At 43.7% G+C, this 16,667-nt stretch overlaps 1 protein-coding gene across 1 annotated transcript; it reads left to right on the top strand.

The window, feature by feature from the left end:
• Positions 1 to 3,748: 3,748 nt before the first annotated feature.
• On the top strand, positions 3,749 to 14,974 carry LOC311181259 (peroxiredoxin-6; the record flags this gene model as incomplete). Its single annotated transcript, XM_084249592.1, has 5 exons — positions 3,749 to 3,843; positions 9,008 to 9,164; positions 11,830 to 11,976; positions 13,003 to 13,149; positions 14,846 to 14,974. The coding sequence occupies 5 exons, from the start codon at positions 3,749 to 3,751 to the stop codon at positions 14,972 to 14,974; spliced, it is 675 nt and encodes a 224-aa protein (XP_084105718.1).
• Between the last annotated feature and the right edge of the window lie 1,693 nt (positions 14,975 to 16,667).

Raw genomic sequence — 16,667 nt, 5'->3', positions numbered from 1 at the left:
ATGACATGCAGCTTCTCATGCTTAACCAAAAGCGGATGAGAGAGTTGGCTAACTTCATTCACCATCTTTCAGACAATTCCAAGTTGGCTTTTAGCCTTTAGTTACCCAATTATTAAATTATGATTTCACATCGAATCCTTTACCATGATTTCTCGCCAGATTGTAGATGTCCTGTGACAGGTACAATAGGGAGAGGAGACCAGCATGTCACGTGATAAAGAGCCCCCTCTTACCAGTCCCACTCACACAGCAGGCCCATAGCACTGCCCTGGTCAGTACCGACTGTGCTCTAGCCTTCTTTCTATTTTTTTTCTGAAAAGATCATCAAATGTTATAAGAAAGCTCAGATGAATTATTTTTAAAAACATAATTTCATCTTCTAACATTAACTTCGAGTTTTACGTACTCCTCCCACATACATAAGGATTTTTTTTTTATCTTCCTACAATTATAACCAGGGACACATTGCCCTGCTACTCCCAGCTTAGTCATCCAAGAAAAGTTGAAGTTGTGGCAGCAGGAAGGAGCCAAATGCTTCTCTAATATTTTGTGCAAACTTTCACCACACCCACTATGTGAACACAACAGGACACAAATATTAATAAATAAGACATGGTCAAAACATTAGGGGTTCACAAGAGAGAGAGAGGGAAGGAGGGAGGGAGGGAGGGGGAGAGAGAGAGAGAGAGAGAGAGAGAGAGAGAGAGAGAGAGAGAGAGAAACAATGTACTCTTGTTCTTCCAAAGGGCTGTTGCCAATTTTTCATCATTTCTTCCAATCTGTCCAAGCAGCAAGGCAGAGACTCAACTAGTCAACAGTCCTCTGAAAACCCCACAATTCCTTCCTTCCTGTCACTCAGGAGATAATTCTAAGGACTTCTAGGTTATCTCCAACCCTGACAGCTGTCTGAAAACATTTTTCCGGATATTGGCATCTCCACTCTCTGCTCAGAAAAATGCACCCTTTAGCCTAACTCTCCCTTTTCCACATTCTGGTCTCTCCTTAGAATGCCTCCCATAACCGGCTCCTTTCCATCTTTCCCATGGGAATGCTTGCTAGCCTTTGGGAAAAATCCCAATCTTTTCCCTCTGGAATGGGGCTCAGTCCAAGGAGTATCTACTTCAGTTCAGGTCAGAGGCTAAAACTCAGCGACACACAAGAGGTAGACATGACAAATGGTGTTCTTCCAACTTTGTTTGCATAATAAATATATGGGAACGTTCTTTACTTTCACAAAGAAATATGAGCTACCTTGTTCCTCCTTGAAACACAAGGCCCTTAGTGAACTTTTTTAATTGTCAGTTGTCAACCATTTGTATCACTTTTGACAGCAATAGGAATATATTAGAATAGGATTCATTTTCCTCCTAATTCTAAGAAAAACAACCGTGCAAGAATGGGGTGAAAATGACAATTGATAAAATGGCAGTAAATAATGGGGACCATCTGAATAAATAGGGACTACATTCATTCTAAAAAGGTTACTACAGTTACTACAGATCTTCTGGCATAGTAGAAATAATGTTTTTTGAATGGTGACAGCTAATTCAATAGAATTTTAAATGCTACAAAGGCTAAAGCAAACAAATTTTCAGGGTGTAGGTAGAGGCCAGCACTCAGCCTCTGGTACTATACATTCCAACAGTCACTTATCTAATTATATTTGCTTAATTTACAATAGATAATTGTAAAATTACACTTGTATAAAAATGGTGATAGTTATATCTATATATGTTCTATCTATATAATTATGCCTTTTATAGAGATAAGTAATCTGTTTCTGTATTCCTTCCCCATGTTTACGGTATATATGTGTTTTCTAACTTCACAACATCATTAATAGTATCATAAAGTCACACTCCTCTTTCTTCCCTACACAAGGAGTGAATCACAGCACTTCTAAAACCAAAGTTTAGAATCAAAATACTTTCGAGATTAAATTATAGTAGTCCTACGTAGCTTTCTAGAGTGGCTAGAATTATCATCAGTAATCTTTCTTCCAAGTCCTTGTTCAGAGGAGAGCTGAGCAAATATGATTAGCATGTTGCACACACGTACACACAAATATAAGTATGATGAAAACTGAAATCACAATGTGTGGGAGTCACTTCTGTTAATACTGTAGTGTGATTTCTTTATGCTTGAGGAGCCCTATTCAGAAGACTCTTCCCACTCCTGAATTCCAATAATTTGGCATTCTCACCCCATCAGCATTTACCTTTCATGGACCTCTGCCTTTAGTGAAAGAGCAACTATATCTCTCCATTGTATCACCAGGCCTGGCCAGTCCTACTACATGGTTATTGTATAAACTGTTATCATCATCCAAATAAAAGTTCCACTTCCAGAGCGCTATGTGCTGAGTAGTTTGCCTACATTATCCTGGAGGCTTCCCCAAACCAGAGCATCCAAGACCAGCCACTTTCTAGCACATTATTTTTTCTCTGAGTAAGACTTACTGATATCTAATATATTCTCATTTAATTATGTCCCCCAACCCCCATTAAAATGAAAGGTCCAAGAGACTAGACATTTGCTTCATGCTTGGCACATAGAAAGGAAAAAAATTAATCTAAGCATCCCTCCTCCCGGGGTAGCAGATTTGATCTGGGCACAGTAGATCTCAAAAGATAAGTTTTTAAATTTATGTTTATGGGCCTCCCTGTTGGCGCAGCGGTTGAGCGCTGGGTTGCCAAGCTGCCTGCAGCCTCTGCAGCGCCAGTTCGATCCCTGGCTGCTCCCCGGCCACCCGAGGAGGGTCCCACATGGCGCGCAGACCTCTCCTGCCGCCCCGCTGCTCCCCTCAGCAGTGTACTTCGGTCCTTCTGCCTGCGCTGCTCCCTGCTCTGGCTCTGGTGAATTCTCTCACCCTCCCGTACTTCTGACTGTACCCAGTGCTTGTATGTATAAATCAATCAATCAATAAATCTTTAAAAAAAATAAATAAATTTATGTTTAGGTTTCAGGGTAGGTGGATTGAATATTTTTACGGTTCATAATGAACTGGGGGTGGCCAGTGAAGCAAAAAAAAAAAAAAAAAGTTACATTCACCCAAGCAGTGGCTGACACGGGTGAGGGAATTTTTGCTGCAATAATATAAAGCCACTTCCTCTGACAAGGTCCTCCATTTCTCTAGGTCTTGCCCCATCTTCTGCAGAGCTGGCTGGGCCGGCCAGGATTCCAGACGCTCACACTACAAAGAGGGGAGATGTGGGGTCGCCCCGAACGTAAGTGAAAGTGCAGGAGGGTCTGCGCGGATCCTTGAGGCCCCGCAGGCCCCGCAGGGTGAGATGTGGGACTGCGACAGCCGCCGGAGCCTGCCCGCCTTGGTGATTCTCGGTATGGGGGCATCCCTTTTGCTACGTTCAGCTTCCTTTTACCTCCAAAACCCAAACTCCTTGCAGGGTCAGACCCTGCGCACGCCCAAACCTGCAGGTGGTGACGCCCTGGACCCCAGATCAGGGGATCTGCGCGCAGGAGTCCACCGGCTCTGGGAAAGGTCAGACGCCTGGCTGGACGCCAAACTGATCTCCGGGTGAGCCTGGCTTGGCTCCGCCCCGCCCCGCCCACGTGGGACTAGGCCCCGCCCACAAACCGACCCCGGCCCCGCCCACTCCCGCCCCGGCCCCGCCCCCCGCCCCACAAATAGCGAGGCCGAGGGCGCCGTGCACCTACTTTCTGGAACCTGCGGGCTGCCGGCCGGCGCTGCCGAGCTTCCTCCCCTCCTCCCACCGCCGCCGCCGCCGCCATGCCCGGAGGGCTCCTGCTCGGGGACGAGGCGCCCAACTTCGAGGCCAATACTACCGTCGGCCGCATCCGTTTCCACGACTATCTGGGGAGCTCGTAAGTGGCCGCCTCGCAGCCCTGCCCTGGCCTCGGCTACGCGGGGCTCGGGGGCGCCCTCGCTATTCTTCTCCCTTCCCGCCCCCGCACCGGTTCCTGCACGTGCCCCCGGCCGGCGCCTCCGCCCAGGACTGGCCGCGCGCCTGCTGCGGGGGGCAGGTGACCCTCCGGCGCGCCCCGCCCGCCTCCGGGCCCGGGGAGCGCGCCCCCCGCCGCGGGGAGGGGCTGGAGGCGTGAAGTGCGGGCCCTGCAGGACCCGGAGCTGGAGCTGGAGCGCGGGCGCGCGTGGGGGCTGTTTCACTCGGGCTGGGCAGCTGCGAGTGGCACGGTCAGGCCGGCACCCGCGGGAGCCGCGGCCGGGCAGCGCCGGCGGGCACCCCCCGAGACTGGGGCCCGAAGTCCTGCCCTCGCTCCCCCCTCCTCCCTCCCCCCCGTCCCGTCCCGCGGTGGAAGTGGGTGTCTGAAGCCTGAGTCGGAGGATGTCTCGTTGGTCGAAGGCTCAGCGTGTTATTTGTGGGTTCTGATTGTTGTGCACTGGTTTTTGCAGGCTGTGAGGCACAAAATGTAACATTTAATACCACCAGATGGGCCTCCCCGGTGGCGCAGCGGGTTGAGCCCAGCGCTGTGAAGCTGTCCGCAGGCGCTGGTTCGATCCCCGGCCGGCCAGGGAGAGACCCGCATGGCGCAGCAGACCGCTGCTGTCTGGCCCGCTGCTCCCCTCAGCAGTGCTTTCGGCCCATCTGCCTGTTCTTCTCCCCACTTTCTCTGGTGAATCCTCTTACCCCCCCCCCCCCAAACCTCTGGCCTGTACCCCAGCTCTTTAATGCGTAAATAAATGAATCTTAAAAAAAAAAAAAAAAAAACCACCAGCTGCCCAATCACTGGCCTGGCCGGAGGACTTATCGTCCAGAGCCGCCTCCACTGGCCAGGATATGATTTGATAACAACTTTGGGAGGAACAGAGAACAGTCTGTATGTGGGTGTGTCTTTCAGTCCAAAGTTTGCAACACTTTGAGTGAAGGACTTTCTGAACTTGTTGGACTTTCTGAAGTTGTTAAGTTGCAGTGGCCTATTCTGGCCAGGGTTGGCCATTGCAGGACACGTGTACCTCCCCACTGGGAGACCCTTTGTTTCCCACCCTTTGTTTCCTAGCGTGTCCCCTCTCGCCTCCACTTCTGCCTCACTTCCAAAGGCAGGAGGCCTTGCTAAAGTACCGGCTATACTGTGAAGTTCTGAGGCTTAACAATCCGTCTTTCAGATTTGTACCCCTTTTACATCGAGGTGCGTGTGTGTATAAAAAGAAAGGGGGGAATTTATAAGCTTAATCAGTGATTGGACAAAGCCTGCAAGGAAGCTGGGGGAGATTTCTTAAACCTGAGGCCTACGGAACCTCTTAAGCCCATTTTCCAGGCACTGATTAAGGGAATAGCTAGGCTGTGTCAAAGAGAGGGTTAGGCTAGAAAAAAGAATGAGAAATGGAGCCTGCACTTCTTTTATGTCAGGAAACGATTTCAGAAATACAGACTGAGGCCTGTCACATACTTGGAATCTAGGTATTAATATTTTTCCAAAATTCCATGGGATTCCCATTTCCAACTATAGCCCTCACCCTCACAAAACAAAATCTTACCAGAATTCTTAAATTGTGTGGATTAAAGATAAATAGTGACACAAAGCATATTTACCATAGCAGTAATTATACTGTCACTCTTTAAGCTGACCCTACTTTGAGGTGTTTTTTGTTGTTGTTGTCCGTTGGCCTCTGATTCAATCCTTGCTTGATTAAAAGCAGTGCCTTCTCAGGGAGCCACATAGTAGATGAAGAAAATATCTGCACCTATAAAGAACTACTACACAAGTTTGCCTCAGATGATAGTCCCTGCCCTATCCCAACATGAGTTCGAGCCCTTTACATCATGACACATGGATTTTTCCCAGATATGATTTTTCCCATAGTTCGTTCTATATGTGATTTCAATTGAGAATGTCGATTTTTTATTTATTTATGGATACAAGAACAGGGTTACAGGCCAGAGTTGTGGGGAGTGAGAGGATTCACCAGAGGCAGAGTGGGGAACAGAACAGGCAGATTGTCTGAAATACACTGCTGAGGGGAGCAGCAGGCAAGGTCTGCAGCGCCATGTGAGTAGCTTCCTGGCAGGGGATCAAGCTTCTGCTGCAGTTGCTGCAGATAGCTTCATAGGTTGTGTCTTAACCCCTTGGCGCCACAAGGAAGGCCCCCCAGAATGTCGATTTTTGATGCAAGTTATTTTGGAGAAAAAAATTTAAATAATTTCAAATATTATGGTTGTCTACCCTGCCCCTGAAACGTGTTAACAACTAAGGGGATTGGTGCTGGATTTGATGATCTGAGTCTTCTATGATGTTTCTGTACATTTGATAAAAGCAGCTGCATCATAGTACATCTTCACCAAACAAAATATGTTTTCCTGGGAGTTGGTAAGGTAAGGGACACTTCCATTAAAGGAGGAAATCTTTTGTTTTTTAAAATGCGGACGGAAATGGGATAATGTAATTGAATCTCTCTTAAGAGCAGCAACAGGGAGACTTTGTAAGGGCGGGCAGGCCACTGTAAGAATTCTCAGTTTACCCTGTTCCTAGCCTCATGATTAACTGGAGTTTCTCTTCTGAAGAAGAGGAGGGTGTGAAGTAGCTTAAATTGGGTTCCTTTGCATGATTCAGCAAGTCTCTTGACTTGCATTGGAAAAAAGAACTTCCAACTTTCTAATTAGCTGACCCCTTTAACAACAGGAAGAGGCACACCCAGTCCCATTTCTTTGCATCTTCTGGGAATTTTCTCTTAAGTCTAACCTGATCCTTATACAGATCTTTTCCATAGATCCTAAGGCCTACATTTTACTCAAAGCTAGGTGATTTATTTAAAAAAATCCTTGTTCCTCTTAACTGCCCTTTTAAAAAAAAGGTTAACATACCTCTCACCCCTCCACAGTCTTAACGACATTATCTGAAATATCACCATTGGGCCCTCCATCCTTCTTGTAAGAAGGTTTTTTCCTGAAACTGTTACAGGGCAACCCCAATGTGAAGTGGGTTGGCCTGACTGTGTTGTGGGTCCTCACCTGCACGCTTCAAAGGGACATAGAATGAGACTCAACTGCAGGCATACACCAAACGGTTAACGAAGTGTTAGTTTACAAAAAGGGGAAATGAAATGATTAACTGAGAGAGAGAGAGAGAGAGAGAGAGAGAGAAATTGGTGAATGTGGCCTACAAGTTCCACTGAGCTGGAACCCCAATAGCATGCTGAAAGCCAGTGAAAAACCAAAGACCCTAAAGGCCCACATTTCTGATTATATACCAAACCTGGCTGCCTAACTCCACCCTCAGATCAGTTCCCCGCAATCCTCCCTTCCGTGGTAATGAGAATATGGGATTTAGAGTCTTTAGTGCCTTGGAACTCTGGTCTGGGGTGGGGGTGGGGCCTATAAAACCTATTTGTGGAGTTTGTTCAAGATATCCTTTCCTCCCAGCAAAGTCTTGAGAGTTGAGTGGCAGGTGTAGCTAAGGAGGATTAGGTACTCTTCTATTTTCCTTTGAGCGTCAGAAAACACAAACTTTGCAGAGGCCAACTTGGCATCTAGGCTAGATTTAGTATTCTGCTAGTTTAGAGTCCTGTTTTAATGTTGAGTCGATGGGAGTGTGGAAAACAAGTGTTGAACTTTCTCTTTTCAGTGTGGTTTCTGTTGCCAAGGAGAAGGTAGAGGTACTCGGAATAGTCTTGGTGGCTTTTAGTTTGAAATATGCCTAAAATCTATACAAGTTTTACTCTAGGCAATGATGATTTAGGTATTAGTATTTACCTAAGAATCTTTAATTGTAGAAATCAGTAGGCTGTAGGCTGTCAGTTTTCTACCTGCTTGGTCTCAAGCAAGACAAAAAAAAGAAACTACAAATGAATAGGCAAAGTTCATAAAATGCTGTAGTTTTTGTTGGGATACAAATATTTGGTGTCCTGTTTGGCAGGTTAGAGCAGTAAAATGGTGTTACAAAAGATTTTATATTCATTCACTTGAAGCCAAGTGTGGCCTTTTATTTTGCATATAAATAGAGGTGAGCAAGCCTATTTGTTTCAGATTACATAATCTGTTTACTATTGCAGTCAGGCACTTGCTTGGATTTGGGGCATATGGAACATCATTGTTGGAGCTGAATGTCAAGGCCTCTGCTTAGAAGAAAGTGTAGAAAAGGGTAAGGGGAAAAACAGATTATTTCAATAAACTACTTGGTTTGAGTAGCACAGATTTCATTAGCTAGAAAGCAGTCAGGGTGACTTGTCATTCATTGAGGCGACACTTAAAATACTACAGTCTTAAAATATTTATCATCTTGGAATTCATATCTTGGATTGATTTGAGCTTAAACATGGACTTTTCTGGAGATAAGAAGGTCGAAAAACAGCCCTCAACAGAAAAGCATAAAAATAACTGTCTTCAGGGCCTCTCCTGGTGGTGCAGCGGTTGAGCGCTGGGCTGCGAAGCTGCCTGCAGAGTCTGCAGCACGGGTTCGATCCCCTGCCACCAGGTGAGGGTCCCACATGGCGCAACAGACCTCCCCGTCTCGCCCGCTGCTCCCCTCAGCAGTATATTTCGTCAGTCTGCCTGTTCTATTCCCTGCTCTGGCTCTGGTGAATTCTCTCACCCTCCCGCACTTCTGACTGTACCCAGTGCTTGCATAAATAAATAAATAAATAAATCTTTAAAAAAAAAAAACTGTCTTCATAAACATTCGTTTTACTAAGTCATTTTTTTTTTAAAGATTTATTTGTTTATTTATTGATACAAGCACTGGGCACAGTCAGAAGCGTGGGAGGGTGAGAGAATTCACCAGAGCCAGAGCTGGGAACAGAACAGGCAGACCAACGAAATATACTGCTGAGGGGAGCAGCGGGCGGCAGGAAAGGTCTGCGCGCCAAGCGGGACCCTCCTCCGGTGGCCGGGGAGCAGCCGGGGATCGAACCGGTGCTGCAGAGGCTGCCAGCAGCTTCGCAACCCAGCGCTCAACGCTGCGCCACCGGGGAGGCCCTACTAAGTCATTTTTTACCTATGATTTGTGACTTCCTATCCTCCATGATGTTGGTGACAACCTCTTCATTCAGGTGTGACTTTCTCTTCCTTCATTTCAGATGGGGCATCCTCTTCTCCCACCCTCGGGACTTTACTCCAGTATGTACCACAGAGCTTGGCAGGGCTGTCAAGCTTGCACCAGAATTTGCCAAGAGGAATGTGAAGCTGATCGCACTTTCAATAGACAGTGTTGAAGACCATCTTGCCTGGAGCAAGGTATAGTTCCCTTTGGGGTGTGCTTTGAGGCTATAGGTCAAGTTATGAATTATAGAGTAGCTTGGTTTATTTTAGGTGAAGGTAACTTGGTGATTTGCCCTCATGTTTTTCAGGTCTCAACTCAAATAATACCATTTTTAGGTCTTTGTTGACCTCTTTATCTAAAATTATAACTCCCCTTCACATTCCCTGTGCCCTCTGATTAATAATATTTCTCCTTAGCACTTGTCTCCATCAGAAACCCTCTGCACATGGCTCACTTGGTTGGTTGGTTTCTCTCCACCAGAATGGAGGTCAGCAGGGCAGACTCCTGTTTTGTGTATTGCTGGAACAGTGCTCAGTACTCAGTGAGCGGTTGGTCTGTATTTGTTGAATGAATGAACTGTGAAGGAAATGTCTACTTTCAGCAAAGTATTTACTTGGACATGAAATGTGGTGTTATAAACTTCAGACCATGCTAGGACTTCGTTAAGTGTGCTATTAAATCATTATTAGTAACATTCATGGAGGCTTGCTCTGCACTAGGCTATATCAGGCACTTCAACTTGCAACAAAAGATGTACAGTTGACCCCTGAACAACAGAGATTTTAATAACAGGGGTTCACTTATTCAGGTGTAAATAGAAGGTGAAAACTTATGGTATTGATAAATACAGTGCTGTAAATGTATTTTCTTTATTATCTACATAAATGACATTTTCTTTTCTCTACCTTATTTTATTGTAAAAATTCAATATATAATTACTATGACATACAAAATATGTATTAATTGACTATATTATCTGTAAGACTTCTGGTTACCAGCAGGCTATTAGTAACTGAGGGGGGAGAGGTGGCAGGAAGCAGGGGCTAGTTATACTCAGATTTTTTTTCCTTTCCTTACATTTGCCTGTTAATGGTATCTGGTTTTTCTGCAGGGTTCTTACTGGTAGTTTCAGGTAGCAGCCCTTTAAGAAAAGTATGTGGTTTCCAGTCTCGTTTTCAAAGATGAGAATGTCTTTCAGTCAGAGATGGAGGCTCAAGATCGCCCTGCTTTAAAAAAAAGGGTGGCAGTATGATTCGAACATCAAACTAATGCTCTTTTTCATACTAGATTATAGAGACTAGAATAACCTGATTTAGGATAGAAAAAAAACCAAAGCATATTGTTCAGTGTTCATGAATATAGTCTGTTATATAAGTGACAGGATTGAGAAGACTGCATAGCAAGGATTAAAACTAGATTGTTATAGGAAAAAGGCTTATGTAGTCCATTATTTAATGCCTTTTAAAATATGGAATCATACCTAGGCTTATTTTAGCTGGTGAGCTTCTGCCCAAGAAGTTTTCAAAATTGTGATTGCATTGAATTGGAAACAAGTTTTAACTAGCAGATATCTATTTCAAAGTTCATGAATGCCACTTTCACCCTATTGCATCTCTGGATAAATCCACAAAGCTTGTAACTGTGTCATCAACCCGTGCTGTGTCATCAACCCGTTTTACTTTGAAGGCACCGCATAGTAAATAAACCTTGTTCAAATTTTAGACTTCTTTGCCATTAAATCCTAAAACTTCATCCAGCGAAGCTCTTTATTCCTGTCATCAGTTTCTGCTCAGAATTGCCTAAATGTTGCATTAGTATTGCTTCCCACTCCTGGAATGTCTGTCTTTGTCCTGTGAAACTCTTATCCAGCCTTCAAGGGTCCAGATGAAAGTCATACCGTGTTCTTAAAGCCTTTCCCAGTGGCTCTACAAATGGGAGCATAAGTGTACTTCAGCATTTACAATCTTCCATTTACATATTACAGTCTTGTGTTTGCTTCTACCTCATATGGGAATCATCTAACCAAATCAGAATTCCTTTGAAGGGTCTTACTCATCTGTATTCCATGTATATTTACAATATTGCACAACCCATCTTTAACTCTTTAGCAATGCTAGATCAAATATAGAAATGAGATTTCCCCTCCCCCAAGTTTCCAGGGATTAGAAAGTAGGAATGATTGAAGTTTTACTGGGAGAAAGGGGAATAGAGAGGAAGACAGTAAATTATTGTCCTTTAGTTCATCCTTAAAATGCCTTTGTGTGGATTTCCATAAATTTACCTCTGCCTTTTCACCCACAAGACATTTACCTTTGAATATATTCAATTTTTTATTCTTTTAAAATATGGAATCATATTGTGTTGCTTTAAGTTATGTGATTTTTTTTTTTTTTTTTTTTTTTTTTGGCATTCCCTAATATCTGTTTTATAGTAGATGGACATCTAAGTGAGGAACAGACTCTGGAGACTGTTCTCAGCATGTGGCATTATTGCTAGATATGATGAACTTAAATGAATTTACTATTTCTGGTGGTTTTTACAGTATTTGGGTACCCAAAGGTACCTTTGATCTTCTTATTCAACTTTCAAAGAGTTCCTGCTGCTTCTCAACGCAGTAGAAACATGCTGAACTTTAAAGAGACTTGGGCATGAAAAAGATCTGCAGTTACAAGCTAGGTGTCATACTTACTGTTATTCCTGTTGATGAATAACTGAGACAAGGCATGTTCATTAATTTTCTTATTGAAATTGCTTGAAGAACATGATTATGATTATGGTCCTGTTTCCTGTCTTGCAAGATGGTGACTCAGAGGATGTGCCAACCTTTGACTTCTCTTCTCCCTCTGCCATGCATTTCAGGATATTAATGCTTACAATGGTGATGAACCCACAGAAAAGTTACCTTTTCCCATCATTGATGATAAGAATCGGGAACTTGCCATTCTGTTGGGCATGCTGGACCCTGCAGAAAAAGACGAAAAAGGCATGCCTGTGACAGCTCGTGTGGTGAGTGGTAGGAATCTATGGTGTAGACATCCTGATCAGCCAGGCTGGACTTCCAAGTAACTACTTGAGCCAACTATAGGGAAGAAATAAGAGAACAATTCCTCTTACATAATAACTGCATTTGTGGCCATCTCACTGCTTATCTGGAAAGGTGGTGATACAAAGTAAAATTTTCAGCCTAATTTTCAAACTGCTGAATTCTTAGCATGAAATCTACATAAAAATATGTAGTTATTCTAAATGTCAAAGAGAGTTGAGAAACATTTTCTCTAGTTATCCTGACAGCCTTCACTTTCAAGTGATGGCCATATCCTTCTTCATAAGGCAGCTCTGATTTTGAATTCTTATTTGTTCTGTCCTCTTAAACGTGCTTTCTACCCAATAGGAAATAAACTGAGTCCCTCATCTGCAAAAAATATACAACTATTTGAGTATACCAGTACCAACTCCCATTAATATCATTTTATGATAATCATCCCTTCCTGAGGCCTTCCCTGGATTAAATTACTGGGATAGCCGGAACCAAATATAATTCTCTTCTAAGTTCAGAAAGCTAACATGAAGAAGAAAATTGTATTCCTGACTCCCAGATTGCAGTTTGACATATCTTTCAGGTGTTTAGGGAAGGGTGGTGGCAGTGGTTTTGTTTTATTGTAATGCCCTTGAACATTTGTAATGTCTGAAGAGCTTTTTTTTTTTTAAGATATATTTCTTTATGCATACAAGAACTGGGGTACAGGCCAGATGTTGGGGGGGGTGAGAGGATTCACCACAGTCAGGGTGGGGAACAGAATAGGCGTATTGACTGAAATACACTGCTGAGGGAAGCAGCGGGCGAGTAAGGAGAGGTCTGCAGCACCATGTGAGTAACTACCTGGCCAGGGATCGAACTCGTGTTGCAGTGGCTGTGGACAGCTTCATAGGTTGATGTCTTAACCCCATGAGCCACCAGGGAGGCCCATTTTAAAAGACTTTAATAACAATAGCATTTAAAGAAGTCTTTTTTTCTGTCTGTGTGCTCTGCAGGTGTTTGTTTTTGGTCCTGATAAGAAACTGAAGCTGTCAATCCTCTACCCAGCTACCACTGGCAGAAACTTTGATGAGCTTCTCAGAGTAGTTATCTCTCTCCAGCTGACAGCAGAAAAGAGGGTTGCCACCCCCGTTGATTGGAAGGTAAAGATGTTAAAAGGGCAGATAAACCACTTGACTGGAAGGCTTGGGGGGGCCATTCTCTGAATTGCTCCCTTTAGCGTCAGTGTTGCCTATGGCTGTTTCTAGCCTGCAAATAACACTAGGGGGACTTTTCTTAAGATGGTCATTTTCAGGGTCTTGGTACCATTTATATAAAACTCCCGGTATTGCTTTCTGACTTTCATTTTATAGATTCCTTTTCCTAATAATAGGATTTAAAACCAAAAAAAGAACCTTTAACCTTTTCCCAATGACAGAATACTTATAGAAAACCTTGATTGGTCACTAAGTCATGGCTATCAAACTATTTGTATTACTTTTATAAAGCTTTTCATTTCTCTTATGCTTCAGTCTTTTAAACCCATGTACACTTATCTAAAACTCATTACCTTTTAATTTCTTAGGATTTCTGCAATATGTAGGACATGAATAAAAATATCACAAGACAATTTTAAATTTACTACATCATCTTTAATGTGCTAACCTGAATACTGGGTATTTTTGTTTTGTTTTGACTAGTAAATCATTTCAATACTGTATCCATTCATTGAACAATATTTTTTGAGCCCAGACAGTGGACACTTGGGTAAACAGTATAAAGTCCCTGCCTTCTTAGACTTAGATTCCAGCTGGTAGAAACAAATATTACACAAGTTTATAGGATATTATGCAGTGATAAGGACAGCAGAGAATAATCATGCAGAGCTAGTGTAAGGGCAGGACAGGACACAGTGCAGGTTTTCTGATCCAGCAGACCAGGTAAAGGAAGAATCAGAGTCCTCAGTGGCTTTTTGCAGGCTTTTATTGGGGTTTACCCGGTACACAGCAGGCAGGGATGCTGGGGGGCCGGGAGGCTGGCAGGCCTCCCAGCCACCAGCAAGTTTTCAGTCTATCTGGGCTCTCCGGCCTTCTCTGCTTCTCTCTCGGCTTCTATTCCTTCTTGGCTTCTGCTGGCGTCCCCGTGACGCCGCCCTTAAAAGCCCAGTCTTAGCCCAGGTGAATCCCATCTACCTCTGCCCACACCCTACTCCAGGTGCCCGCCATCAGGCATGCATTCAGGACCGCAGGGATCCATCATCTATCCTGATGGCGGGAGGGCAGAAAAGCCTGACATTTTTCCCTTGCCCTACAGCTAGGAAGAGCACGGAGTTGGGAGGATTGGTTTTTTGACTGTCAAGGAAGGTCTTTCTCTGAAGGGATCTTTGAGGAGAACACGAAGAAAACAAGGGACAAAGTAATGCGTATTTGAAAGGAAAAGCCCTGCCTGAAGAAGGAACTGGTAGTACAAGGAACTTGAGCTAAAAGTGAGGCTGGTGTATTAACGGAATAGAGGGAAAGCTGTGTGCCTGGAGAAGCAGCAGCAGAAGGTGGGGAAGCGGGCCCAAGGATGAGAGAGGAGGCAGTCTTCAAACATGCAGGGCTCTCTAGCCCATGATAAAGACTTAGAATAATGGTTTCAAAGTGTGGGGCAATTCCTTACTAGGTTTAAAACAGGACTATTTCGTGTTAAGTGGGAAAGTACTTACCCTCACAAAAGTAGGAAAGGGAAAATTCCTTAGAGGGGAGAAGGTAAAGAATACTTGATTATTCTTGATTATTCTCATTAGTACCTATAGCACTAATTCTTTTCCTTTTCAATCTGAGATTGAATCTCACCCTTCTCAATGTTTTCCAATAGAATGGAGATAGTGTCATGGTCCTTCCAACGATCCCTGAAGAGGAGGCCAAAAAGCTTTTCCCTAAAGGAGTCTTCACCAAAGAGCTCCCATCTGGCAAGAAATACCTCCGCTACACTCCCCAGCCCTAGGTTTCTCCGAGCTGCTGGAGCTGCTCACTTCGTACCGTGAGCCAGAGGATGCCAGCTGCCAATCATGTTGGCCTGCGACAATTCCATAAAAACGTCCTGGTGTGATCACATCCACAGCCTTTAGATTGCTCTAGGCTTATTAAATGAATATGGCACTCAAAATTTCTTGGAATTCTTGACTCTGTGCCTTAACCAGCATTCTGTCCTGTTCACATATCTTAGCACTCTGCTGGCTCTCTTTGAAGTATGTGCTACATTTGAGAGTCCAATCCTGCTGGGTCTCTGCAAGGTTTGCGATCAACATGGTATTATCCGTTGATGGTTGAAAAGCCTGCTTTGCTCCATCAAAGAATGACTATCAGGTTTTTTAACTGTTCTAATCAAATTCTCCTTTCTGTTACCCATTTTTGTGAGCAACAGAAATTGAGGTTCAGCTTCCTCTGTAGATATCTAAGTATTAACCCAAGAACTTAGAGTAACTTGGATATCTTCAATATTCAGTGTTTTAATCACAATGGGGGGGAACTTTTTGATTCTGTACTTTTGCAATAGGTGACTGAAGCAGGATGAGCAAGGGGAAGGATCTTGAAATATTTTGCTATAAAGAAAATTTTTCAATAAATGTCTTTCAAAAGAGGGAGCCTGCATGCCTGCCAGGGAGGTGTACCAGAAGGTATGAGTGGTGCCCTGTGCCCACACCAGTCTGCTCGATCAGGATGGACACGTGAAAGGTCACACCTTGGAAAGTGAGAAGATGACTGAAAATGTTTTATTATAGAACCATTCTTCTGGGCGGGGGGAGGGCAGAGATGGGGCGTGCTATTTTCTGAATTTTGCTTTTTAGGGATCAGCAAATAAATCCTTTGGTTAAACCAGACAAGAGAATTCTGTTGTCACATTTTGAACTGTTGTTTTTTTTTTTTTTTTTTGAATAGTTTTTTTTTTTTTTTTTTTTTTTATAAATTTTATTGTTATATTCCCCATACAATTGCAGCCCCCCATTCTGACCCCAATCCCTCCCCTCCCGCCCCCGCCCCCCTAAAAGTGTCTCTGGTTCATAGTTTTTTGTTGATTTTGATTTTCACTTTCTTATAGTTATTCATTTTCCTGGTCCCTTATTTAAGTTTTCTAGATTCCTGCTATGAGTGAGACCATCCGGTATTTTTCTTTTTCTTTTTGGCTTATTTCGCTGAGCATGATCCCTTCCAGCGCCATCCATGTTGCAGCAAATTGCATGTGTTTATCTTTTTTGAATGCTGAGTAATATTCCATGGTATATATGGACCACATCTTCTTGATCCAGTCATCTATTTTTGGGCATTTGGGTTGTTTCCAAAGCTTAGCTATTGTAAACAGTGCTGCTATAAACATAGGGGTGCAGGTGTTCTTTGGAATTGATGTTTCTGTGTCCTTTGGGTAAATACCTAGGAGTGGAATTGCTGGGTCATATGGAAGCTCTATGTTTAGTAGGTCCAGAAATCTCCACACAGCTTTCCACAGTGGTTGGACCAGTTTGCACTCCCACCAACAGTGCAGAAGAGTTCCTTTTTCTCCACACCCTCGCCAACATTTGTTGTTGCTAGTTTTTTTAATATGTGCCATTCTCACTGGTGTAAGATGGTATCTCATGGTAGTTTTGATTTGCATTTCCCTGATGACAAGTGATGTTGAACATTTTTTCATATGCCTGTTG

Source organism: Talpa europaea, assembly GCF_964194135.1.
Source record: "Talpa europaea genome assembly, chromosome: 12".
Taxonomy (NCBI): domain Eukaryota; kingdom Metazoa; phylum Chordata; class Mammalia; order Eulipotyphla; family Talpidae; genus Talpa; species Talpa europaea.
The sequence above is the reverse complement of the archived record's forward strand: the minus strand, read 5'-3'. Positions and strand labels throughout refer to the sequence as shown.